This window comes from Astyanax mexicanus, chromosome 9 (genome assembly GCF_023375975.1).
Source record: "Astyanax mexicanus isolate ESR-SI-001 chromosome 9, AstMex3_surface, whole genome shotgun sequence".
Classification (NCBI taxonomy): Eukaryota; Metazoa; Chordata; class Actinopteri; order Characiformes; family Acestrorhamphidae; genus Astyanax; species Astyanax mexicanus.
The window spans coordinates 35,291,473-35,319,125 of record NC_064416.1 but is presented as its reverse complement, the minus strand read 5'-3'; the positions used below and the strand labels follow the sequence as shown (position 1 = coordinate 35,319,125).

Here is a 27,653-nt window from a genome sequence, read left to right as displayed (position 1 = left end):
GAGAGAATGAACTGAACTGGCTAACTATCTGACAAAAACACATTTCAGAATTCAGAGTGAGGAATTCCCACTTTACCCAGTGAACACTCTACCTGCTGCTATATTACAGTGAAAATGATGCACTGACCAGTATACTGCTGCTACCAGGCCTTAAACCCATTTCACAATAAAAGTCCCATGGAACATTTCTGGAATCAGAAGCCCTAGACAGTAGAGACAGTTACTCCAACAAAGCAGGATAAACACTTTCTAATTCCTAATAAGTACCAATCAAAAGTTTGCACACACTCTTTCTGATTAAATGTTTTTTATTTTTATTATTTTTTCCATTGTAGATTAATACTGAACACCTCAAAACTAAGAAGAAACACATATGCAATTATTTTGCAAACAAACAAAAAAAAAAGTATAAAACAAACCAGAATATGTTTTATATTTTACATTCTTCAAAGTAGCACCTTTTTCTTTGATGCCAACTTTGTCCACTCTTGGCTTTATTTAAAAAACAGAGGTTTTTAAAAATATCTTCGTCCACACGAGCAGCGTTTTCCAAAAAATACCCGTCCACACGGAAATACCATACCACTCAAAAACGCTGGAATGAACCTGGGATTCTTAAGACATTTGCATGTTTTCTCGCCACTTCTCAGAAAAAATTACTTAATTTTGAAAACTATCCTACCAGGTGCTTGTTGGTCCAGGCCTGGTCCAAATGTTTTTATACCTCCAGACAGGAGGATCAAAAAAAAAACATTTTGGTCCCTCTGCTAACAATAAAATAAGCTATAAACATGTTATTAATCTACAAATCGCAGAGAGAACAGAACCAATCCAGACGCTGCCCCTGTTTCAATCTCATTCTGAACAGGCTAAGCTAATCTAAACAAAAAGCAAACGCACAGACTCGCTGTGTGATGTTGGCGTTTTTAGAAAGCTCCAATTTCCCCATCCACTGCTAAGCAATAGTGTGCGTCAAATAAAGGCAGAGCCACCGATTGCAGGACCTCATTAGCATAACACTGGGATGTCAAAGTGCCTGACCAAGAGCCATGAAGACCAGGTGTTTTCTGGTATTATTCATAATTGCACTTCACACCATGATACCAGGTCTTCAACAAACACCGATTGGTTGGTTGTCTCCATTAAACATTTTAAAATACAAAATATAAAGACACAAGCATAAGGCTTCATCCCGACAGTAGGGATCTGCTGGTCAGTAGAGTTTTCCAGCACAGCAGCAGTCTATCAGCTGCCTAAAACTCTGTAATGCACTGTAATGTAAGCAACGTGATCTCAGCTTGGAACAAAAGCCATTCGTGTCTCCATAAGCACATTTTCTTTTTCTCTTTTCACAGCAAGGCATGCTTCCTTCATTCCTGAGACCCCAAGCAAAGCCCAATTGCACAAAATGTTCTTGTTTGGAAAAGCTTGACTTGGAATCTGCGTGCCACCTTCAGTTAGTCGGGCCAGTTGAGCCTCTTTCAACATAAACTTTTTTTTTTTTCCCCAATCCCAGAAGCTCCGAGCTCTGGACCTTCAGGGGGATGTGATTCATAAGTGTGGATTTTTATAAATCCATCGCTGGTCATTAGTGATTAATGGCCGAAAACATTGTGGAACTCATTATTATTTGTTTGCAGAAAGTGCTTACACCATTCAGCCTTTTTAAATGAGGAGTGAAAAACAAACAGAAATCAGAAGCTTCATTAAACTGCACTAATAAAAACCTGAAATGCTGTTATGAAACTTGTTATGAAAATCGCTCAGATTTTTGGGGTGAAACACAATGACACGCTGTATAAACACAGAAAATCATAGCAACAGATAGAGAAAAGCTGAAGAAAGAACAAGAAAAGAAACTCCACCAAGTGTTGGCACCCCTAAAAAATTATCCCGAAAATGACTGCAAATTAGGGGTTTTACGATTTCAATATTTTAGTCTTATTTTTCATGTTTAACTGTTATAGTAGGATAGAGTTCAGTTTGTTAAGGCTCTAATTGTTCTATTATTTTGTACATGACTGTTCCTGTATTTTCTTATGATTTATTTTGTTATGTTGCACATTGCTGTTTTAATAGTGCAGAGTGCTGCTACCAAAAAAGCCACTAGATGGCATTACATATATATCTTACATATATATCTTATTTAAATTTGACCATTAGTGCCTAATGTGATGTATTACAGATCACTTGTATCACTTTGCATCACTTATATCAAGCCCACCTTTTGAAATAAGATATTGTAAATTTGATGAATCAAACCAACGACTGACCATAGACTAATCTAAAACTGGCATAGGCCTCTCTTATGTAAAAAAAAAAAAAAACTGGAAATTAAATCGAATCGAGGATTTAGAGAATCGTGACACCCCTACTGCAAATCCATATGTTTTAAAATACACTTGTTTATTCAAGTAAAAAAAAAAACAGAACAGTATGAAAAAATAAATCTGAATATTTGCATTGTGGGTCTGTGTGTGCCACACTATGCATGGAGAACAGAAAGAGCAGAACAGAACTGTCAGAGGACTTAAGAATCAAAATAAATAAAAAAAATATATATATATATATATATATATATATATATATATATATCAACAAGTCCATCTCCAGAGAGATTGATGTTCCTTTGTCCACAGTGCACAGCATAATCAAGAAGTTTATAACCCATGACACTGTAGCTAACCTCCCTGGCTGTGGATGGAAGATATTGATGAAATTGATGAATAAAAGTTAAAATAAAGGAAAAAAAAAAAATTTGGGTGCATCAGTGTCAGCGTGAACTATCCGTCGATTTATAGGAAATTAAACGCTATGTCAGGTGACCAAAGAGGACACCACAGCTGACACAGTGACAAAAAAAAAGCTATAGTCTAGTTTGCCAAAATGCATGCGAACAAAGCCAAAATCGTTCTGGGAAGATGTCTTGTGGACAGATGAGACCAGGATGAACCTTTTTGGTAAAACACAACATCCTAAAACGAAATGAGGCCTACAAAGAACCACAGTCAATCATGCTGAAGTTTTAAAGAGTGCTTTGGGGTTGTTTTGCTGCCTCTGGTACTGGGTGCAAGGCATCATTATCAGTCTGACAGTCTGAGGATTACAAAAGGAGCTGGGTTTGCGTCCTAGGTCATGGGTCTTCCAGCAGGACAATGACCCCAAAGATGAATCTAAACTAAGAACTGGAGAGTTCCGAAGCAGCCAGCAATAAGTTTAAATCCCATTCAACACCTGTGAAGAGATCTTAAAATGTTTACATTTTAGTTTAGAGGTGTAAGAAACTTGCTGACGGTATAAGCGATTGATTTCAGTTATTCTTTCCAAAGTGTGAACAAACAAATATAAATTTAAAGGAGGTTTGACTGAAATTCTATACATTTTTGGGATTTTCTACCTGTTTTTTCGCTGTTCCAATACACACAAAGGAAATAAACCAGTATAACAAAACCTGTGCAATTACAATAATTCCCTGTGAGAAATATGTAATGCCTTCTATGATGTATTCTTGGACACAAATGATTGTGAATCGAGAAATGTTAAATGCCTTTTTGATTTGAATGTACAGTATCTGCCCCCACTATCCGACCTCACTCCAACTCCTATAATTCACATTATAATTCGCTTTGCGTGAGCACACCCCAGCTGGTCAACAGATGTTAATTTCAGGTTGAATGTTAGTCATGACGTCAGATGACAAGAATTTTACCTCAGCATGATGTCTAATACTGTTACGTGCTTGCAGGGACTGGCCAGTGTTCAGTCTCACTCAAAGGGTAACACCTCACAGCTTATACAGGTGTTTGTCAGTTACCTACCGGTAAAAGTTTTTCGGTATCTACAGTATTCCCATCATTAAGCAATTAGTGGGTAGATTAGTGCTAGTGCTATTGTGTGTGAAGCTTGACGTCCAGAATCAGCCAGTTTCGAGACAGCTTCTTCCCCCAGGCGACCAGGCTGTGGAACAGCCAGTAGAACAGTGTTCTGCCCAACCCACCCCAATGACTGACACCCATACAAACTCTGCTCCCTGCACTTTCCACACAAACTCTAGATATCTGCATATCTACATGGCATCATATATTACTTATTCAGTCTTACATAACATATTTCTGTGCAATATTTGTCTATAGTGTAAGCTATTACGTGTATTGTTATTGAGTATACTGTGTATATTGTTTATACAGTAAAGGTACCTGTATGTCTTATTTTATATTATATTTTATTTTTCTTCTTGTAATTATTATTTTCTGCACATTGGTGGGAATCTGCACCCAAGTTTATTACTCACATGTTCACATGTACTCTGTGACGTGACAATAAAAATCTTGAATCTTGTGTGTGTGTGTGTGTGTTGGGGGGCGGGGACCATGGTAGTGGGTTGTCTGGGAGATGATACCTGTTAGCTGGGCCAACGTCAGCCTCTAGCCTCCGCCCCAGAAGCCTGGCGATGGCACTGAAGCTGTTGCTCATGCGGTAGATGTCTTTGGCTCCTCCCCCAAGGATGTTGCTATAGCGATCAGTTAGGCTGCGGATCTCCAGCAGCAGGGTGTGGTGGACACTGTGCTCCATACACGCTAACAGAGACACCAGGTACAGCAGAGCCTCCCGAGCCTGATCCTAAAGCATACACACAAACACACACACACACACACATTGATCAGACTCTGACTGCTTATGTAGTTTCTCACACTTACAGCACCAGAGCATCAGAGCTTTTTCCATCATATTTTTATCCTCAAAACTGTATGTGTAACCAAGGGGAGCAGACGGGAGGCGGACGTAAATGCCGGTAAGACAAACTTTAATAAATAATAAAATAAATAAACAAACAAATAATGAAATAATGAGAAAATATATAAACATAAACAAACAGGGAAACAAACAAAAGAGCTAAGCTAAACAGATAATAAACTAACAGGGCTAAGGAATATATACAAGGGATAAATATGTAAATATATACAGGTATAAACAAGGAAACAGGCAGGAAATAAACGTGACAGGAAATAAACGTGACAAATAATAAACTAGAAATAAACAAGAGTGTGAAAATACAAATAACCAAGGAACGAGGAATAAGCTATAACGTGGCGAGACAGACAACACGCGAAGGTGCAAAGACCGACGGATAAACATTGACAACAGGGTACTACTTATACAAACAGGAAACAATGAACACCTGGGGAAAGGGCGGAGCTACAAATTACAAACACGTGACGGGAAAATACTGGGGAAACACATTAGGAAACGCGGAAACAGTATGTGCATGTCTAATGTCTACTTCCAACAGATAGTTGTCCCTGTACTACTACTGACATATTTATATTTCCCCTGGAAATAAGTTTTTGACCCTTATTTTGCTCTATTGTAAGAAGGCAGGATTACATCGAGGAATTAAGTGATTGACAGCCTGGTGCAAGTTTACACTTTCCCAGCAGCTTGGGGGTTAAACTGGAGCTGAGCTCCTTTACTGTAGTTTGATGGCAATGTAAATTGTTTGGTAATAAAATACACAACCTGCACTTTTACTGTTAAAACATTACACTTTCGGACAGACTTTTTCACGTATCTACGTGAAAAATCCATTCTGCCTCTGGTCATTTAAACTGTAATACAAACTCAATGAAGGCAGTCTGAGACTGGGCTTGGTCTAGGAACAAGTCTACTTGGGTGGGTCGACTAAATAAGCGTGCAAGTCTGCCTCAACCTCTGGTCTCTATTGCTCTCTATGGACTCTATGGGTTGCAAATATGACAATATGGCAGGCATTTTTTTCTTTATTTCTATAGAATAAGAAGGAATTTAACCACTACACCCATGCTTCTAAAGTGAATTACACTGATTCACTGTAATTCCATTGTACTGCTGGATTCAAAATTGATACAACACTGATATCCTCATTTCATCTACTGGCATCCATCCACAGCAACTAGAAACTGAGTCACTGCTTTTCTGCAGGGATTTCAGAGAACTTTAATTTAATAGGAAATAATTTCCTTCCAAGAAAATTAGAAGAGGAAAAGGAGCTGGCCGCCTCGTCACTTAATGACCAATGTCAAAACAGGATCCAACACATAAATGGAAAAACATACCGATACTGTAATATCAAGAGAAAAAGATGGCATTGTTCTCAGTGAAAAATGCTAACTATTTATGTAAGTTGTGGACAGTATAGTGCATGAGTCAGAGTGTCTGTGCCTCCCTGAATCTGGGGAATTGGGTACACATGTAAACATCTGCTAGTGTTTAAATCAGACACAAGCCTGGCTCCAGAAAACCGCGTCTATACAAACCAGGGCCAAGAACAGCCAGAGTGCTGCTGATTCAATAAAGCCCAGCTCTACACGTCTCTGTAATCTCCCCTTACCTCCACCGGATCTTCATCTAACATCTCACATCAGCGTTTTCATTCAAAATCATTTGAGATTTACACAAATTTCTGTAATATTGCTTTAGTACACTGTACTGTAGTCATATCATAGATTACATTTCACCCTCTGAAGAAATTATGAGTCAAGAGACCATAATTGAGACCATGATGTGCTTCCTAGAGAGACGTTTGTCTCTTTAAGAATTTGGCTTAGAAACAAGGGGCAGATGAACACAAACAGAGAGAAGAAGAAAGAAAGAGAGAACGAGATTGAGGAAGACAAAGAAATGACTTTTTTTGTAATACACATTCATTATGCAATTTATTATGAAGTCTTGTTCACTAGGGCTGCACAATATATCGTCTGAGCATTGTCATCACAATGTGCACATCCGCAATAGTCACATTGCAGGACTTGTAATGTCACTGAAGCCAAACTATACAATATACAGGGGTTGGGCAATGAAACTGAAACACCTGGTTTTAGAGCACAATAATTTATTGTCCTGACGGACAGTTCTGGTGGAAACAGGAGAGTTGAAGTGCACATTGAATTCTGCCGTGATTTGGGCAGCCGTGGCTTTATGTTTTTTGGATATAATCCGGGTTAGCACCTGAACATCCCTTTCAGACAGCTTCCTCTTACAGCGTCCACAGTTAATCCTGTTGGATGTGGTTGGTCCTTCTTGGTGGTATGCTGACATTACCCTGGATACCGTGGCTCCTGATGCATCACAAAGACTTGCTGTCTTGGTCACAGATGCGCCGGCAAGACGTGCACCAAACAATTTGTCCTCTTTTGAACTCTGGTATGTCACCCATAATGTTGTGTGCATTGCAATATTTTGAGCAAAACTGTGCTCTTACCCTGCTAATTGAACCTTCACACTCTGTTCTTACTGGTGCAATAATGTGCAACTAATGAAGATTGGCCACCAGGCTGGTTCAATTTAGCCATGAAACCTCCCACACTAAAATGACAGGTGTTTCAGTTTCATTGTCCAACCCCTGTATCTCATGCTACAACTCAACATTTGGTTGATGCAACCAGCCACATGAGCATGTGTCCAAAAACTTATACTACTACTAATACGGTTGTTCAGTGAGTGATTAACAAAGAATGGCCAGTCTAGTTGGAGCTGGCAGAGAGGCTACATTAACTCATATAACTACTCTTTACAATTATGATGAGCAGAAAAGCATCTCAGAATGTACAGCGTGTTTAGTGAACAGACACAGGTTCTGGTTCTGTCAGCCAAGAACAGAAAGCTGAGGCTGCAGTGAGCACTGAATATAGCAGGATGTTCTGCTGTGGATCATCATACAGAGAGTAGTAGTATCCATTCCTTGATCCATAGTATCATATGTGTACCAGGGATACAGTATGTCAAAAAAGGCATCATCACCCACAATGGATGTGGTACAAGTGGGTGGTAAGGATCATGACTGATGGCATCTGGCTAGAATCGTCCATTCAAACAGAGAACCAACTCTGGCAGAAATCAAATTCACATTCAGTGCAGGAAACCCCACATATCCCAACGGTTTGTCTTTAGCTTCCATGGGACATGGAAAAAGTCAATAACTGTTTCTGTCCTGTCCCTTCATTTTTGGCATTTCTGTCCGAAATATGGGGTTTTACTTTTAACAGTTTCTTAGCCCATAATACCATGTTCTATAGTAGTTCTATAGTAGTTACTAAACAATTCATAGTAGTTACTAAATCATTCACAGAGTCCTATATATAAGTGACTTAAAAAAGTCTTAAACTCAACAATAATCTAAGAGTTCAAGAGGTTTGCAAATCTTTCCTTTATAAGACCTTTCTGGCTTTACCTTTAAACATATAAATACCACTGGCACTATGTTTTATTACTTAGTTTCATAACCTTTAGAGGTGATGACTGTTTCCAGAATTGACATGTTAAAACCTATTAAGCTACACTATAAACCTAACCTGAACATTTGCAGAACTGATATTAAGGGTACAGTTTTTTTGTTTCTACTGTTCAGAGTTCTACTGTTCTACTGACAATACTTCTCTACCGAGACCAGAAACTTTGGGCGCTATTTTATTTATAATTGAGCCGTCAACCGTGCAGCTTGATTTAGGGCGTGTCAGTGTGTGTCATTGCTATCGTAAAGTGAGGATGCAAAAGGCATGCATTAATTATCTTAATTATTCATGGGTGTGTTTTGGGTGTAACGTACAATAATCCAATCAGCGTATCACTTGTCATTCCCTTTAAAGGACAACTCCAGTGTAAAATTGACGTTTGGTGTAGTAAAACATGATAAAGAGTACCATGATAAAGAGTACCTCCGCTCTCCTACAGCTTTCCGAGATCCAGAAATGTTGTGCTTTTTTGCCCAACACTCTTTACAACGGCCACTTCAAGGCATCCACTTCCTCCTGCAGATAAAACCCTTTTTATATTGTTATCCAGGCTCAAAGTAGCTCCACACTTCATTGGTAAAACGAGGCATTAAGAACTTTAAAAGAGCACTAGAATTTTATTTAAAACCAGTGTTTACATCCCATATCGTAGCGTAATCTCCGGGTTATTAATTATTAATGCCTCGTTTTAAATGTCAGGGCTGTCTGTATTCTACCAACAAGGTGTGGAGCTACTTTAAGCCTGGTAACAGTGTAAAAAGCTGCCCTCAAGCGCCCGTTATAAATATTGTTGGGCAAAAAGCACAAAATTACTGGATCTCAGAAAGCTGCATGAGAACGGAGGTGTGCTATTCAACAAAGGTAAGTACTGTTTATCATGTTTTTTGACACCCAAAGTCCATTTTACACCAAAGTTCTCTTTTAAAAGACAGGTGCACTCTGATTTTGGAGGATTGCTATATTAATGGCTCAGCGCTTCTGCGCTTCTCAGCAAAGGAAACTGACCTGTTTGTTCATGGTTCATTTACAGGAACAGCAATGTTATTTTATTTTGTATTCTGGTTATTGTTGAAGTTGGGTTTGTGCTGCTGCCTGTACTTGTGTGTGTGTGTGTGTGTGTGTGTGTGTGTGTGTGTGTGTGTGTGTGTGTAAGTGCCTACGTTGCTAAGATAGCAGTGAATGTGACTGTTGTCAGGGTTCAAATCAGTCAGTGGCACACCTGTGTTTTCCGCTGCCAAGATAGCAATACATCATAAATGTACCTGAACACACCTCACTTCCAGACCACCACGACCATTGGTGTAGTTATATTCCTATGAAGACAGAAGGCGTGAAAATTTACCGTTGATTGGATGCAACATAGTAATGAGCATTGCAACGTGCCTTGTGCAGCGTGCAAGATAGGGCCCTGAGTGTGTGTCCATTTCTGTTCATATTGTGCCAGCAATGGATACAACCTAAAAAAGCTCTATCATTTTACTTTGATAGGCTCCATTGTTCCAAATCCCATCTGAGCTCAGCAGCAGCGGCAGTGCACACGAGTCCTGGACACTTCTGCCAAAGCCCCGGCCAACACGCCATGTTAGTGAATAATTAGCAACGCAATCAGACCGTAACGAGAGGGTGTTAGCTGCTTATTAAGCCCTTACAGTAAAACGTGAGCACTGCACACTGCCCCTCTGCTCAAACCTGGCCAGGGATCAAGCGGCGCTCCGCAGCCTCCGCCTCGACGTCCCTGCATTTTAATGGCGGCGGCTTGGAGAGAGAGAGAGAGCGAGTGAGAGCGAGCAAAAGTGAGAGAGAGAGAGCTCTGTAACATTGTAGCTGGTCTGGATGACCTACTTCAGTGTGGTTCTTCTAGCTTAAACAAAGGCCACACCAGTCGGCATGGCTCATTTACATTAGACTAACTGGCCTTCGCTTTTACTGGCAACATTAGTAAAATATTTTGGTGAATAATCCTTTAAGCTCTGCTAGCATTACGCAGTGGAGGATTGGGTGGTGCCTGCCTGCTATTTATTAGATGTTGTTTTTAGTAGAAGAGAACTTTGCTTAGTGACTAAGGCCAAACTCTATATGTCTTTTGGGTACCACTTTAAAATAAGACTACCTTTATAAAGGGCTTATAAATGGTTTACAATTAGTTTATTAATGATTACTTATTAGGTTGTAAATGCCTTAAAAATCATTTATAATCAGTTATAACACGTAAAAGTAGAAATGTACGTAGACCTTTAGTTCGCCAATTGTGAACCCACAGCCATTTATATTGTTGCCCTTTCTACGCATGTGTTACAACTGATTATTAATGATTTTTAAAGCATTTACAACCTAATTAGTAACCATTAATAAAGTAATTGTAAACCATTTATAAACCCTTTATAAAGGTAGTCTTATTTTAAAGTGGTACCGTCTTTTGTACACCTACCTCTTGTTCGGAACAGAGTTATAAGAAGAAGGGCTGAAATCCACTCCCAAAGAATTGAGACAACCCTTCAAGCACCCGATACAGATATAGCTATAGCAGTGGAGTGCTAAAGTTCAGCAACCTAACTGCTGCTTGTTAACTAGTTAACTTTAGGGATTTATTTTATGTCTTCAGAAAGGGGTCAATGTGGTGCAGAAATGAATTATTATTGTCTATTCTTTAATTCCTTTGTCATAAGGAGGTGAAATTAGCTTTTATTATTATTTTTTTTTTATTTAACTTTTCCATTCCACCTTAAATAATGAAGCCTCTTCTGCATGTTGCACCCTGCAAGATGGATTTGACCAGAAACAATAAATGATAATTTATTAATAATTGCATTTTTTGATCATACCTGTACCAGCTACGCCTTCAAATCCTTGTTTGTCACTCAGGGTTGTTTCTTTACCTCATTGATGAGTCTCTGTTGTGCTCTTGGAGTAATTTTGATTGGGCGCCCACTCTTTTGCAGAGTATTCACAGTCCCAAATTGTCTCCATTTGTAGGATTTGAATGCATTAGTGAGGTAAGGATATTTCCCCAACTCATCCCACAAGTACTGAATGGAGCTCCATTATTCCAGAGAACACAGTTCCACTGCTCCACAGCTCTGTGCTTGGTGTGTTTTGGAAACAGATGATTGGTTGGTTGGCTGACTGGCTGGATGGATGCGTGGACGGATGGATGAAATGCAAAACTGGGTTTGCCTGGTTTTTCTTGTTTGAATGGCAATGAGATGATGAAAGAATGATTTTCACAGGAAGAATTATAAACCTCAGCATTTTCTTTGGTAAATGTTTATGGTGTTCATAAACTGATGCTGGAAAGCTGTGGTGAACTGTGGTAAAGAGAATGTTTATCAGGTCTGCTGGTAAAACGGTATGAAGAGGAGTTCTTTAGGGAATGTACTTGAAGCTCAGTACACACAAGCAATGTTCTTTCATCTGGTTTATTCAGGCTCCTTTATGCTGCCCAACACTCTACACTCATCCTGCTGTTTCATCCCCTTCATCTCCTCTGTTCTCCTTCAGGATTTCAGTTTCGTCTGCCTTGGTTCCCTGCTTACAGCTGACTAGAGGAGTTAGCTGTTGCACATGGTCAGCAGTAGGGCTGCACGATACTGGAAATTTTATTTTGCAATGTTTTTTTCCGATTATATATATATATTATGATACAATGCAGAACCCAGTCCCACCCCCACCCACCCACTGTCTCGTGTCAGAGATCCGGACTGACCGAGAGAGCTTTAGAGCACTTTAGAGTCATCTGAGCACTAAAACCCCGAGGAAAACAGTAAAACAACAATAATCTGCCCTTTAATCAGGCATTTAATGCCTTTTAAAAGGCAAGTAAGAGGGCTTTTCTTTGATTAAAATCGTGATTTTGGCTGTAACTGGAAATATCTGCGCAAAACTGTGCTGGACTGAGGTGCACAGCTTTCGACAGGCCGTCAGCCGCTGCGTTTACAAGCACGTGCTCAGCCATGTGGAGGCCATGCGGTTACCTCGTGTTTATGCTCGCACTTTGGGGAAAGAATGGGTTGCTCTCAGGAGCTCAGTGAACTCCAGTACTGTGGTGCTGTGTACTGTGCAGCACCTGTGCAACAAGTCCAGTCGTGAAATTTCCTCACTGCTAAAGATTCCACAGCCAACTGTCAGTGATATTATAACAAAGTGGAAAAAGTGACTGGAAACAAAACCAACTCACTCTGTCAGTGTAAAATTACAGAGCGTGGTCAGTAGATACTCCAAACCTTATGTAGCTTCAGATTATCACAAGAACAGTAGAGCGTAGGGAGAGCATCATGAAATGGGTTGCCATGTCCGAGCTCCATCCAAGTGCAAATACAGATGAGTACTTTTGGCAACACAGTGTTTGTACAGTAGAAAGGACTGGCTGGAGCACCAGTATTCCAGAGAACACAGTTCCACTGCTCCACAGCTCAAAGCTGGGGGCTTTATGCCCCTTTAGCCCACACCACAAACATTTGGATATACAGGACCCTATTGTACACCCTGCGCAAAGCACGTCGCGATGCTCATCAACAGTCTATGTTCACACACCACAATGGTTAATTTTGTGCGTTTCAAGCTGCACAAGGCGTATTTTTTGCACCCTCACGATGCCAAAGACACATCGACACGCCCTAAATCATGCTTCGCAATAAGCTTCGCAATACACAATTCACCAGTGCATGACAGAGCACTAAAACAGGGCCTATAGTGTTCAATATGTGTGTGTTAAGGACACAATAGACTAGGTTTATAAGATTGAGTGGCAATGGAGCATTGCCATTAAAATATGCAGCACAGTAATGACATTTTTATTGTAGTACTCGATTATTACATTAGCATTAAATGAATAGTGTCAGTCAATATAGGTCAAACGGGATATGCTACATATTGCAAAAAATAAAAATAAATAAAAATATAGCCGCAAGCGGCAATCATCGGGTTCAAGCACCAACTTGCACAATGGTGCCTACTGGAGCATTGAATGGTGATGTGTAAGAAGGTCTAATATGATTGGAGATGCCCTGTCACATTTAGAAATTATCAAGTTTTTCACCTGTTATTAATGTTGAGCAGAGGCCTTTCAACCTGATCAGTGCTTAAATTCACATGTAAATCTAGTGAACTTTGTAGGATATTCATTAAGTGAGTTAGAACTAGTCAAAAGGTGTCTACATGTTATTGGTATTGATCAGGTGGCTTCAACCAGAATGTTCACAAAGTGGTATTCAGATTGACCTTTGAACCTTTGCAGAACAAGCTGAAATGTTTGACCAAACAAGTTTAAATTAACACAAAGGAGTGAATGTTCTGATATGACATGTAATTACGAAGTTATTATAAATCTAGTTCTGAATTAAATGGCGCTTCATCAAGCACCAACTAGCACAATGGTGCCTACTAGAGCATAGGATGGTGATGTGTAAGAAGGTCTAACACAATTGGAGACATTCTGTCACATTTAGAAATGATCAAAAGTCTTTCACCTGTTATTAATGTTGAGAAGAGGCACAAAGGAGTGAATGTTCTGATATGACATGTAATGTCAAGTTATTCTTAATCTAGTTCTGTATTAAATGGCGCTTCATCAGAGTGATATTGTACAGAGGTCTTTAACATTGTGAGATTACAGCAAATACTGCAGAGTTACAGCAATTTAGGTTAGAAATTCCAAGGACGCACAGATTGCTTGATGCCTGGAGAGTATTGTATGTGAAATTTTCACAAATGTTTTTAATGAGCATTTACCTAGAGACTCTACAGTGTGCAGCAAGACTGAAATGGAGGTGATAGGCCAAATATCCAGAGAGTAGTTTCAATATAGCTATTTTCAAACAATTAGCAATTATGAATGAACAAAGCACTTTTTAAACATAGTTGTATTGAGAAATTTGTCAGAGCCACTGTACTAAATATGGCAAAAACAATTAGATGTCAAAATAGTACAGCATGATTGACATATACTCGTTTTTTTGGAACAGCGCCCCCCAGTGGGCGGATTGTTTCAGCACTTTGCAGGTCACTACAGTGTCTCCACCTGAACATAACTGTCAAATATCATCCAGATTGGGCAACAGTCAGCCTGCCAAAATGTCTGCTGAATGCTGATTGGCTGATGGTGTTCAGCCATGTTGATTGATTAAGTTGCCCTTTGAACATCCTTTAGAGGCTGTATGATAGATTCTGCATGCAAAGTTTCAACTTGCTAGGTTGCACGGTTGCTGAGAAACAGTGCTCCAAATTTACCTCTTGAAGTGAATGGGGCATATATCCGGAAGGACTAATTTGCATATGGCGGCCATATTGTTTACATATTTCAACTTTTTCTTAATGGAAATTGAAGCGCATGCTCTCACGAGTGTTTTGATACCAAACATGCCAGGATTGGTCAAAATTCCTAGGACTAGTTTGCAAAAGTAGGTTTTGCATATTATGCAAATTAGCACAAAATCTATATAGACGGAAGTGCATGGTCCAAATTGGAAAGTTGTTGGTATTGACCCAAGGAATCCATCAAAAAAAGAATTTTGAATGTAGGTCTTATGTTTTTTGAGTTATTGAGAAAATTGTGAAAAATGAATTTCCTTGTTTATAGCGCCACCACTTGACCAATCGGTGCCATTTTTGTTGTCCACCGAGATGCACTGATCCTACATCTACCTACCAAGTTTCATTTCTCTATGACTTACGGTTTAGGCTGCACAACTGTTTTTACAGGAGAAAAAGAATAATAATAATAATAATAATAATAATAAGAAAAATCTTAGCAAAAACAATAGGGTTCTACGCACCTTCGGTGCTTGAACCCTAAAAATAATAATAATAAAATTTGCTTGTTGTCGTATGGTCCAGAGAAGTGTGTGAAAAAGTGTAAGGAGCATCAAGCAAACGTGACCCAGAAGTGACCACAGGTGCCAGCTTCACACACATCGCTGGGCTGTGCGATTTTTATGATTCTGAGAGATGCGAACAGAACTGCCGGAATTCTTGTTGGTAAGCAAATGAGAAATTAGTTAATCTGAATGAACAAGTGGTGGGCTTAATAAAGCAGTTACAGATTTTCTCATAGACACCAATAAAATACTACTATTGGGCCTTAAATCTGGAACAATAAAAAAAAAGAAGTTTTGAGGAGGGGGGTTGGTGAGTCAGGTTGGTAAGAGAGACTTGCATGCAGGGTCTCTCGTTACAGTCTGGAAACAAGCGTTTAAAAGTATTTCATTACCTCTAAGGGGGAGAAATAAAAGGCCGGGGCAAAATATATGACTTCATGCCTGTGTTTATGTACGGATGTCTATAAAACGAGTGTGAGAGGGAGCAGTTTGAAATGTGAACCGAGCCATGGAGTGTGTAAGCATCATTGACATTTCCATTAGGAGTGTGTAGCGTAGGAGTTCCCAAAAACTAAAATGACAGAAAGGCATTATGATGCATAAGATGTCCCAGAAGAAGTCCAATCCTCAGCTTCATTTTCACAATCGCCACTTCATATTGACTGAAATATTGCTTGGTGCTGAACGCTATGTGCCATAAAGCCCAGTGGTTATTTTGAGTCATAACCACAAATGGTTTTCTTGGTTCTGAGGACAGAATTTGTTTAGAGACAATTTTTAAACGGTATCAACCAAGCCAGAACTGCAAAGCCAAACTCAGATTGACAATGGGATCCATTTACTGCTGCCAGATTGACGCACAACCGACGGTGAACAAACATTGCTCATCTTGGCTTCGTCATGCCCTCCCTGCCTGTTGATGCACTCTAGTGTCTTTGATTTTGCCATAGCGAAACCAAAAGGAAGCACCCCATTAGAATTCTCCAAAGAGTTGAAACAATATTGAGACAAATAACACTCAGCATGTGGTGTCCAAATGCTGGATCTTCAACAAGCGTTTATTTATTGTTGTTTGTGTATATCCACAGCGCGAGGATACCTTGGATGATGCTGAGCTTATTCCATGAATGTCCCAATTCTCGCCGCAAGAGAAATTTATAAATGTGTCCTTAATCAGGAACAGATCAGTATTGAATTAAATGTGTGCAAGACATTTACTATATTGCCAAAAGTATTCGCTTATCCATCTATTTAATCACCAATCATTAAAGTCAGGTTCTAATCTACAATCTCTTCCATGGTCACAGGTATACAAGAGCACCATCTACCCACCCATAGAGAGCACAGCCAATTGTGCTCTCTCAGGGCTCTGGCAGAGCTGACGGCTAGCGGCATGACTGGGATTGGAACCAAAAATCTCCCGATCATAGTGGCAGCGCTTAAGACCGCTGGACCACTCAAAGCCCCCAACATCAAATTTTTATCATTTTATTTTAGGCTAATATAGGCTAATATACTAATTTTCAATTGGGTACACGGATTCTGCAAAGCAACATATTTGTAACGTGAGAAATGAATGGGGTCCAAACATTTTGCTGTTCTTCATATGTCACAATGAAAGAAATACACTGAGATCCCCACAGCAATCATCCCACCCTCTCCTTCTTCTGTGTTTGTCCTCAATGGCTCTGCTGAGGTAAATGTATGATAAGAATGGCACTGCTGAAGTAAATCTGTGTTTGTATCATCACTGTAGAGGTATCTAGTAGGGGTGTGATGAGATCCCGTTACACGAAACCTCGCGAGATTAAAACGTGACGATATTTCTCGTCAGGCTAAAAACTGTCTCGTGGGGAAAAAAAAAACAGTTTAGCGTGGACTTTTTAGGAGGGATCTGGCAACACAGTAGCGATAGCAGCGAGTGTGGTGGCTGAGCAGTGAGAGCAGCTCTCAGGAGAAGAGGAAAATTCGGGCATTTGTATAGAAGATGCTACTTTTAAGTTGTAAGTCTGGCTGCATTTTGGCTCCAGTGGAAACAATAAACGGTAACAGAGTGACCAACAAGACACAAACCATATGTAAATACTGTAAGTAAATCATGTGACACGTGACTGTTTCATAGACAGGAGTACTAATCCCATAACTCTGTACTGTATTTAAAAAAATGTTCTGTCTCTGCACTTCAAGCATAGTCTTAATATGACTGGTTGTGGTTTGCACTTATTGTTTGCACTATATAAGACCTAGAAAAGTTTTATTTTATTTTTTTTCTTATTCTTATTTCTATTTCTTATAGAATCAATGTGTGAGAGAAACCACTCTGTTAATTGTGCGTTATATGCTTTTGTTAAATAAAACTCTAGTTTTCATTTTTAACGTTTTCTTTTAAATTTTATTTTTAAATCTCCTCTGGTCTCGTTCTCGTGAACCCAGTATAGTGTCTCGTCTCGTCTTGTGATATTAGTGTCTCGTCACACCCCTAGTATCTAGCTAATGCTAAGTTAGGCTTTGTTTTTTAACCATTTACTTGTGTTCCATTTACTTTGTTTTTCAATTTTGGCCAAAAATGTTAATTTTGGTGCATCCACACTCAAGCCAGAAGCATGAAGATAAAGTCCATTTCAGTTCCAGAATGGGAAGAAAGAAAGATCCACAGTTTTAAAGAACATGACTCTTAATTTCTCTCCAGGTTTTTCCTTTAAAAAGAGAGAGTCTTGTGAAAGCCAGGTTCCTACAGTCTCCACAGACCTCTAGAAACAACACAAACGTGAACATGTCCAGTGCTATTGACCGACTGATTTACTGGACATTGTTCACAGTGTGGTTTACAGCGCACAGTCGGATGACTAACAGCAGTAAACTCCCAGTTGTGCAAGAGAAGTGTGCATTCCCCGCTGAAGAAGACTCCGCTGGAATGCTGCTGCTCGCTGTGTCATTTAGAAGAATGTAAGTTTTTACGATTCAGGCCTTGTTAGGCTGTGTTTACAGACGCAACACACACACAGTGTAAAGAAAACACTCTCGCATGTTGCGGGAATGAGCCGGTCTGCGCTGGATTCCACGGGGGAGATGTTTTCATCTGTAATGCTCAGAACTGGAAGATTCTACCCCGGGGAAGATGAGCACTTTGGTACGTCACTAGTAATCTTCCCAAAACTGCCATCCAATGATCGTCCAAGAATTCTACCCGCCTTCTGTGTGGAGCACGTGTGGAAGTGCATGTTTACCCTCAGCAACTTCTTGATGCTCCAAGGCCATGTCAGAGCTTGTGTAACATGTGTGTAACTGTTTTTAATTTCAAAAATTTATTTCTTCGGTAAAACTTTTCTGGAATCTAAAGAACGCTGTACTGACCTGTGGGACGTGTGTGTGGGGGTTATCGGCAGAATTAGCCAGTAGACTTCGTCTGACTGAGGGATCTGTAGTTAATGTCGGTGGAGAGTCAAATGTGGGAGATGTAAATACTTTGAATTAATAAGTTTTGTGCTTCTATCACAGTTAAGTGTGAACTAGCTTAACTTGTTTGTGTTTTGCTACAGTTGCAAGGAAAGTATGTGAACCCTTTGTTCTTTGATGTTCATGTGTCCACGGTAAGTCTAAATATGCACTCATACATGAGTCTACCTGACACTAACTTGGAACTGACACATCAAACTTCTTAGAATTTTCACCGTGGCTTACTTTCAAAACCTCTTCCTTATGCACTGTTGCTACTCTCCCTAGGCGTGGTTGTCCTGTAAAGCAGAATGATCAATGAGGTGAGGAAGAATCCTAGAGTATCAGCTAAAGACTTACAGAAATCTCTGGCACTTGCTAACATTTTTGGGTCAACCAGTTATTAAATCCAAAGGTTCACAGACTTTTTGAATGTTAACATGCAAACATATAATTTGGAAACTGCAAACAAAAAACATGAAGTGGCCAGCAAAAGCTTGTTTGCATAAAAGTGGCCGAGCTGTGAATATAGAGCTGTTCTTCTGGATGAGCAGCAAAGTGAATAACTACCCTGAACATCAAAGACCAGATTATACTTTCTCAAATTCTCCAGGGGTTCTTCAGTCCATTACTTCTTCCACACTCAACTAAGAACTGCTGCCACATGTCCCATGAACTAAGCAAACAACTTACCATATCCTACTAATAAAACAAATTACCACTAATAAGTAACATAAGTAAGAATAGTCCATAAATCAGTCGTGTGATTTATCAGTCTACTCAGGCTTTAACAGGGCTCAGTACCCGGTTAATTAGTGGTTTATCAACTAGTCAACATATGCTTTAGAAGAAACTTCAGTGTTTTAAAAACATCAGTTGCTCCATTTCAGAGTGTGATACATGCCATGTAGAGATTGTTAAAGGGACATATTATACAAAACTCACTTTTTGTGTGCTTTTCTGTTTCCACTTGCGTCTTGGCTGCCCCTATAAATACTCCAAACATGAAAAAAAAATCCATCCATTTGTTTTCTGTGAATCAGCTTAAAGAGTCTGGTGTCAGGAATCATACGCTTCTCTGAGCCAGTGTAAATTCACAAAAAGGAAACCTGTATAGAACTGCCCTGTCACCACCCATCACCTGTCAACCATCACCAGAGCCCCACCCACTTGATTACTAGATTAGTTGAAGAAATGCCAATTTTAATTTTGCTGGTTTGAAACTCAGACAGTACACAGCAGGATTAGCCAGCAGACTTTGTCTGACTGAGGGATCTGTACTAACCATACCTGAGATATCTTTATTTAAGAGTGATTTTGTGCTAAGACCTTCATAATCATGTTTTTTGTATTCAACGTACCTATTCTTACTTGTGTAAAAAGAGGTATAATATGTCCCATTTAAACGTTTCTAGATTTAGTATTTTATTCAGTGGGTAAAATATTCTCTTAAATTGTGAAATATCCAACACTGGCTTTTCAAAATGCAATTTGAATACACATTTCAAACAATTCCCAACTTCATTTTCCCTCAAAAAGCTGTTCATGCTATCAATCATAGCATAGTTACGCAATCATGATAGCATCATCATCTTTCTAAGGAATGTATTGGCTTCTGTTCATACATGAGTCTACCTGAAATCTGGGAACTGACACATCAAACTTCCCAGAATTTTAAGCCTGGTTTACTTCCTTACTATTGCTACTTAAAGCCCATGTGTAAAACATGTACCTTTACACAAGTAACATTTAACACAACCTTTTATGCTGGAAATCTCTGGAGAAGTATAAAAATATAGCTGTCTTCTTCATTTTTCTTCCATTTCTTCTCCAATTATGCGAGGACTCATAGTCATACTTTGGCAGCATCTTTAAAACATATCAAATCAATCGAATCTAAATAAAGTGTGTTTGAGAGCTCATATTGAGTGGAAAGTTAGCCACTGCGCTACTCTTGCAGTTTTGTAATATTCTGGGCATTTCTTCAAATAGGCTTCAAATGAGGGTGAAATGCCAACGTGGGCACAGTTACATGTTCGCCATGCCTCTAGCATCGTCAAATCCTCAATAAAACCTGGTTTAACAGAGCTGGTGGCGTAGACATGGTACATGCCAATGTTGCAATGTCAGGGTTGTGCTCCAAAACCAGCATGATGCAAATTAATGTACTTTCTGAAGACAAGATAAATATACAGCTCTGGGAAAAAATTAGGAGACCACTTCAGTTTCTGAATCAGTTTCTCTGATTTTGCTATTTATAGGTGAATGTTTGAGTAAGAGGAACACTGTTGTTTTATTCTCTAAACTACAGACATTTCTCCAAAATTCGGAAATAAAAATACTGTCATTTAAAGCATTAACTTGCAGAAAATGAGGGCTAAAGGCTAAAACAACAAAAAAGATTAAGCAAGTAAAAAAAACAAGTTCATTTTCATAAAGTTTTAAGAGTTCAGAAATCAATATTTGGTGGAATAACCCTGTCTTTTAATCAGAGTTTTCATGCATCTTGGCATGTTCTCCTCCACCAGTCTTACACACTGCTTTTGGATAACTTTATGCAGTTCAGTTTGGTTTGATGGCTTGTGATCATCCATCTTCCTCTTTATCATATTCCAGAAATTAACAATTTAGTAAAATCGAAGAAACTCATTATTTAGACTCTGCATTCCACCACATTCAATTCAATTTAAATTGAACTGATGGCTGCATAAAGTCTGAAACCAATGCACATCACCAAACACTGGGTTTCCATCTTTATAATGCCTTGATGGATGTGTGTATCAACTCATTCCAAGCCTTTCCTATACTTTCTTCATTCTATCATTCTAGTACAGGCTAACCTTGGTTTAATCTGTCTAAAGAATACTGTTTCAGAACTGGGCTGGCTTCTATGCACACTAAGAAAAGTAAGTACAGATTTGTACCTAAAAGAGAACAAAGCTTGTCGCTGGGGCTGTATCTTATATTGAGGTACAAAAAGTACCTTTCAGTGAAAGTCCTTTTTTGTACCCATGGTTTTAGTGCCAGTAAAGATTATAAAGATTATAAACATTATCATTCACTGAATATGGCTCAAAAACTTGATGATCCAAAATTGTCTGGCTTTTAAATAAAAAATGTGCAATTTAAATATATATTGTTTATTAGTACAGTGATACAGAATACTGAATGTACCTGAATACTGAATGCTGGTCAAATGGTACAAATTTGTACTTATTGCTGTTAGAAATGACTTTGTACTTCAGAGGGAACAAATCTGACCCTGTAAAGACCAATATTGTACCTTTGAGGGTACAATTATGAAGAGTGTACCTTTGGGTACAAAAAGGTACTCATATCGTACCTCTGTTTTTTAGAGTGTAGATGTTTTTTTGGTAAATTCTAATCTGGTCTTTCTATTAATGGTTTTCACCTCATGGTGAACCCATTGTATTCGCTCTCATGAAGTCTTCACTTTATGGTAGACTAAGGTACTGATACACCTACTTCCTGGATAGTGTTCTTCCGGGTCCAGGCTCTTTTTGAGTTCTCGAGCTCATCACTGCACTCTTTTTTTCCCCAGAACTTAACAAACTGTTAATCTTGTTTGTTTCATTTCAAATCCAGTGTGGTGGTATGTAGGGCCAACATTACATTTTAGGGCCTAACTGTATGTTGTTGCTATTATGTGTAAAACCTGTATTTTAGCCACAGTGCAACAATGAGCTGGAATTTATTAAAAAGAAATTTAAAGCTCTGCTTACAAGTGTCATTGATGGTGTCAGTGGATTTTAAATTCTTAGTGTTGATTTTCCAGACAGGGATTAAGCCTAGCCTTGGACTTCACATCATTCTGAATTAGAGCTTAGATCGGGCCCAAAAAATCCGACCCGACCCAGCCCGAGCCCGTGCACGTTCTGCCCGAACCATGAAATGCCATTATGAGTCCGACCCGATCCGACCCATAAACTGTTTTCGGGCTGATTGAATGAGTGAGAGATCAATCTCTCATCAGAGAGATCAATCTAATAAACATGAGAGAGAGAGAGTGAAAGAGAGATAAAGAGAGAGAGAGAGACATAGAGAGAGAGAGATTTCTGGTATGAGCAACTCACAGGTAAAAGTTCTCACACACTGTATCTCCTGTTTCTCTTTCATCTGCCTGGCGCTCATATTGTAATCCCATACATAGTTCTGCAGTTTCTCAGTGTTTTCTGTCGTATTTTGCGGCTAGCGCGAGCGCTTTACACAAGAACTAACGGACCATGAGGTGCTGCGCGCTCGGCACAACACCGCCCGCTGTACAACTCCGCTGTACAACAGCGCTTATAAATAAATTAAACATGAAAATGAGGGTATTCTATCAGTAATTTCAGTTCGTTTTAGTTAGTTTTATAAACACAAAATACCGTTCGAGATAGTTCTGTTTTTTCCTTTTAATTGCCGTTTTTATTAGATTCAGTTAACACAAATGTTTTTTCACTTTCAGTTTTCGCTATTTCGTTCGCTTTAGTGAACAATAATAATTGGTTACTTAGAAACATTGTGATTATCACACCAGAGCTTTATATAAAATAAAAATAGGAGCCCGATTTCGGGTCGGTCCTCGGGTCAGATCGGTCTCGGGCAGAGAATCTAAGCTCTATTCTGAATGGAGATTTTCCATTTAAAGAAAAAAAAAAATATGTATGTATAGTCAGGAACTAGCGGATAAGAATAGAGTGATTTGCTTTGCAATCAGTACAGTGTGACCTTGAGTGTAAAGCAGGCACAGGAACTGTTTATCAGGGTATATAACACCTCAGCAACCGTACTCACCCAGCCAGCAGTTTCACAGAAGTCTATTTCAGGGATGAGCAGGTTTGGTTAACTAAGGCTGGCACAAGCGGTTTTACAGTTTTTGAGCATTTGCTTGAGAGAGAGAATTACAGAGAGAGACAGAATACAAACAAGCGAACATGATGTGAAGAAAGCTCTAACAGAAATAATGGAGTGGGTTTCTTAAAGAGTTCATAGTGCTAAGATCCTTGGAACCATGTGGAAATAAAATGTGAAAATTACAAGTGTTTCCCAAAACATTTTGGTATATACAGTTGCAAGAAAATGTATGTGAACCCTTTGGGATTACTTGGATTTCTGCAAAAATTGGTCATTAAATGTGTTCTGATCTTTATCTAAGTCACAACAATAGACAAACACAGTCTGTTATTAAACTAATACCACAAAAAAAGTATATGTTTACATGGTTTCATTGAACACAACAAGTTAACTTTCACAGTGAGGATGGAAAAATATGTGAACATTTGGATTGGAATAACTGGTTGATCCTGCTTTGGCAGCAAAAACCTCAACCAAACCAAACGTTTCCTGTAGTTGCAGATCAGACCTGATCAACAGTCAGGAGGAATTTTGGATCATTCCTCTTCACTAAACTGTTTCAGTTCAGCTGAATATTCTTGGGATATCTGGTGTGATTCGCTCTCTTGAGGTCATGATGCCACAGCATCTCAATTGGGTTGAGGTCAGGACTCCAGAGTGTGTATTTTCTTCTGTTGAAACTATTTGGTTTTTGATTTACTTCTATGTTTTGGGTCGTTGTCCTGTTGCATCATCCATCCTCTGTTGAGCTTCAGTTGGAGGACAGATGGTCTTAAGTTTTCCTGCAAAATGTCTTGGTTAACTTGGGAATTAATTTTTTCCGTTAACGACGTCAATCTGTCCAGACCCTGAGGCAGCAAAGCAGCCCCAAACCATGATGCCCCCTCCACCATGTTTCACAGCTAAGATTAGGTTTTGATGATGGTGTGCTGTGCCTTTTTTTCTCCACACATAGTGTTGTGTGTTCCTTCCAAACGACCCAATTTTGGTTTCATCTGTCCACAGTATATTTAGCCAGTACTGCTGTGGAACATCTAGGTGCTCTTTTGCAAACTTAAACGTGCAGCAGTGTTTTTTTTGGACAGCAGTGGCTTCCTCCGTGGTGTCCCCCCATGAACTCCATTCTTGTTTAATGTTTTCCTTATTGTAGATTTATCAACAAAAATGTGAGCATGTGCCAGAGATTTCTGTTAGTCTTCAGGTGACACTCTAGGACTCTTCCTCACCTCATTGATCATTGTGAGCTGTGCTCTTGCAGTCATCTTTACAGGACGACCACGCCTAGGGAGAGTAGCAACAACAGTGCTGAACTTTCTCCATTTGTAGACTGTCGTCTGTCTTACCGTGGACACATGAACATCAAGGCTTTTAGAGATACTTTTGTAACCCTTTCCAGCTTCATGCAAGTCAACAATACTTGAATGTAGGTCTTCTGAGAGCTCTTTTGTATAAAGCACGATTCACAGCAAGCAATGCTTCTTAAGAACAGCAAACTCAAAACTGGTGTGTGTTTGTTTTTATAGGGCATTCAATCTCATCACATCCTGGCTCCAATTAGCTCTTAGAAAAGTCATTAAATGTCATATAATGACCAATTTATGCAGAAATCCAAATAATCCCAAAGGGTTCACATACTTTTTCTTGCAACTGTAATTAAACATGTTCTTAATATTGCCTTTTTAAAAAAAAATGTTTCACATACTTAAAAAAAAGTCTATATTCTGAATATGTATTGCAAATACATTGTTTTATCCTACTTCACTCACCTAAAAGGATGTCAGCACATCATAGAAATAAAAAAAAAACAAAACAAAAAAAAAAAACAGTTTTTACCCCTGTACTGTACGGGAACTAAAAAATAAAAACTAACAACCTTAATTACCGAACTTTCAACACACTGTGCACTTTCTGTATTTATTATTGGGTAAATTTGTTACAATATTGTATATATTTTCATACATCCACTGTAAATTTTGTGTATTTGTACATAGAGCTGTTTTTATTTTATTTGCTGTATATATTTTGTTCAGACACCGTAAGGTTTGCTGCTAAATTTCATTGTACACCGTGCAATGACAATAAAAGTATCTTATCTTATCTTATCATAGAACAACAATTACATGATCAAGACATCATCATCATTGTAAGGATGTAGGAAATTCTGTTTTATGTAAAGACAGGAAACAGTGAGATACTGGACACACATCAGGTATACACACACGCACACACACACACACACACACACACACACACACAAACACACACACTTTTACAACCCCTGGATGTGGAGAGAAAGAGAAGAAAATCTCGTCATCTGAAAAGTCGGTTTAAATAGAGTGATATCCTCTCCAGTCCTGCTGTACTGCATGCGTTCTGTCACACAGTCACGGGAGGGTCCAGATAAACGGCCTTGACCACACTTAACAGCACGTGGGGACCATCATATACTCCACTGCAAATCCAAATGAAGCTTTTAGTGTGTGTGTGTGTGTGTGTGTGTGTGTTCATGTATGTGTGTGTGCGTTAACCTGCTATAGTCAGACTCCTCTGGAGACAGTAAGAATGCCTGACGTTAGTCTATGAAGTATTCTTAACTCAGGCCATAAATCACAGTATAGCTAAATCCTCTATTTTAAAAGAGCATCCACAGTGATGAATGCGTCTCTGGTGTCCAGCGTTAAGCTCTGATGAATTATGGGAAGTGATATTTATGATGTAAGAATGGAATCGTCTTATTTTTAACAATAACTAATGATCTGATTGTGGAGCTGCACTGCTCCAGTATTGTTCTCCAAAAATAAACCTTGGTCTTGAGAAGTTTAATTAAAGACATTTGTTGAGTATGTGTAAGTGTGTGTGTGTGTGTGTGTGTGTGTGTGTGTGTTTAGCTTTGTCTTTGTTGGCAAACAAATAATTTCTGCTGAAAAAAAGGGTCCATTTTTGCCATTTTCACGTTTTTTTCCATAATATAAGTCCAGGAAATGTCCTTAACGTTGTAAAAACTAAATGTCATCTTAATTTAACCAATATAAAGTTTTTAGAAGTTTTTGGAACACTTTAAAATAAAGGTAGATTAATTAACAGAACAAAATATCTCAAACAGTTATTAAATTAATACATTAGTTAACACATTACAGTGTACCATATAGCTTTTTTTCAGGGCCTGTCAGTGTGTTTTTGCTATCATAACGATGGGAAAAGTAACATGCTAAAAGGATGTAATGATTCTCTTAATAAATCATGGGTGTGTTTTGGACGTAATGTGCGAAAGCCATTCAGCGTGTCACTTGCCTCGCATTCTCCTTAAGAGTCAGGTGCACTCTGACTTTGGCGTATTGCTATTTCAGGGGCGCATTACAGCTACCTCAACGTTTCCAGCGCTTCTCAGTTATTTTTAACAATAAGTAATGATCTGATTGTGGAGCTGCACTGCTCCAGTATTGTTCTCCAAAAATAAACCTTAGTCTTGAGAGGTTTAATTAAAGACATTTGTTGAGTATGTGTAAGTGTGTGTGTGTGTGTGTGTGTGTTTAGCTTTGTCTTTGTGGGAAAGCAATCTTTTCTGCTGAAAAAAAAAGGTTTTTACTTTTTTTCCATAAAGTAAATCCAGGAAATGTCCTTAACGTTGTCAAAACTAAATGTCATGTTAAATAGACCAATAGAAAGTTTGTAGACGTTTTTGGAACGCTTTAAAATAAAGGTATATTAATTAACAGAACTTACAACATAATGTTTCAAACAATTATTTAGTTAATACATTAGTAAACACATTATCATGCACTGCACAGCTTGATTTAGGGCCTGTCAGTGTGCTTTTGCTATCATAATGACGGGAAAAGTAACGTGCCAAAGGCATCTATCTACTGATTCTCTTAATTAATCATGGGTGTGTTTTGGGCATAATGTGCAAAACCATTTAGAATGTCATTTGCCTCGCATTCTCTGACTTTGGCGTACTGCTATTTCAGGGGCGCATTACAGCTACCTGAACGCTTCCAGCTCTTCTCAGCAGTGGAAACTGACCTACTCGTTCACACTCATTCGTTCTGTTTAATGTTGATGTAAGCTAGTGAACTGCCAACAAGCGCGAGCTATGGGTTTGTGCACTGCTGTGTGTCCATGTGTGCATAACAAGCAAGGGAGTACAGGTGTTGGGGATGCAACCATGTTGACAATTTACTGCCATGATAGCAATGAACGTCTGGGCTGTTGATGTCTGTCTAGGTTTTATTCAGTCAGTGGAGCACCTGGGTTTTTTATTGGCAAGATAGCAATGCACCAG

The 27,653-nt window shown here is 39.0% G+C and overlaps 1 protein-coding gene across 1 annotated transcript in view; it reads right to left on the bottom strand.

Moving 5' to 3' along the window:
* Positions 1–27,653, bottom strand: part of veph1 (ventricular zone expressed PH domain-containing 1) — a 247,504-nt gene that overhangs the window by 129,083 nt on the left and 90,768 nt on the right. The window contains exon 7 of the mRNA XM_022679788.2: positions 4,400–4,620. Within this exon, the coding sequence (XP_022535509.2) occupies positions 4,400–4,620 (221 nt within the window). The remainder of the gene's footprint in view (positions 1–4,399; positions 4,621–27,653) is intronic.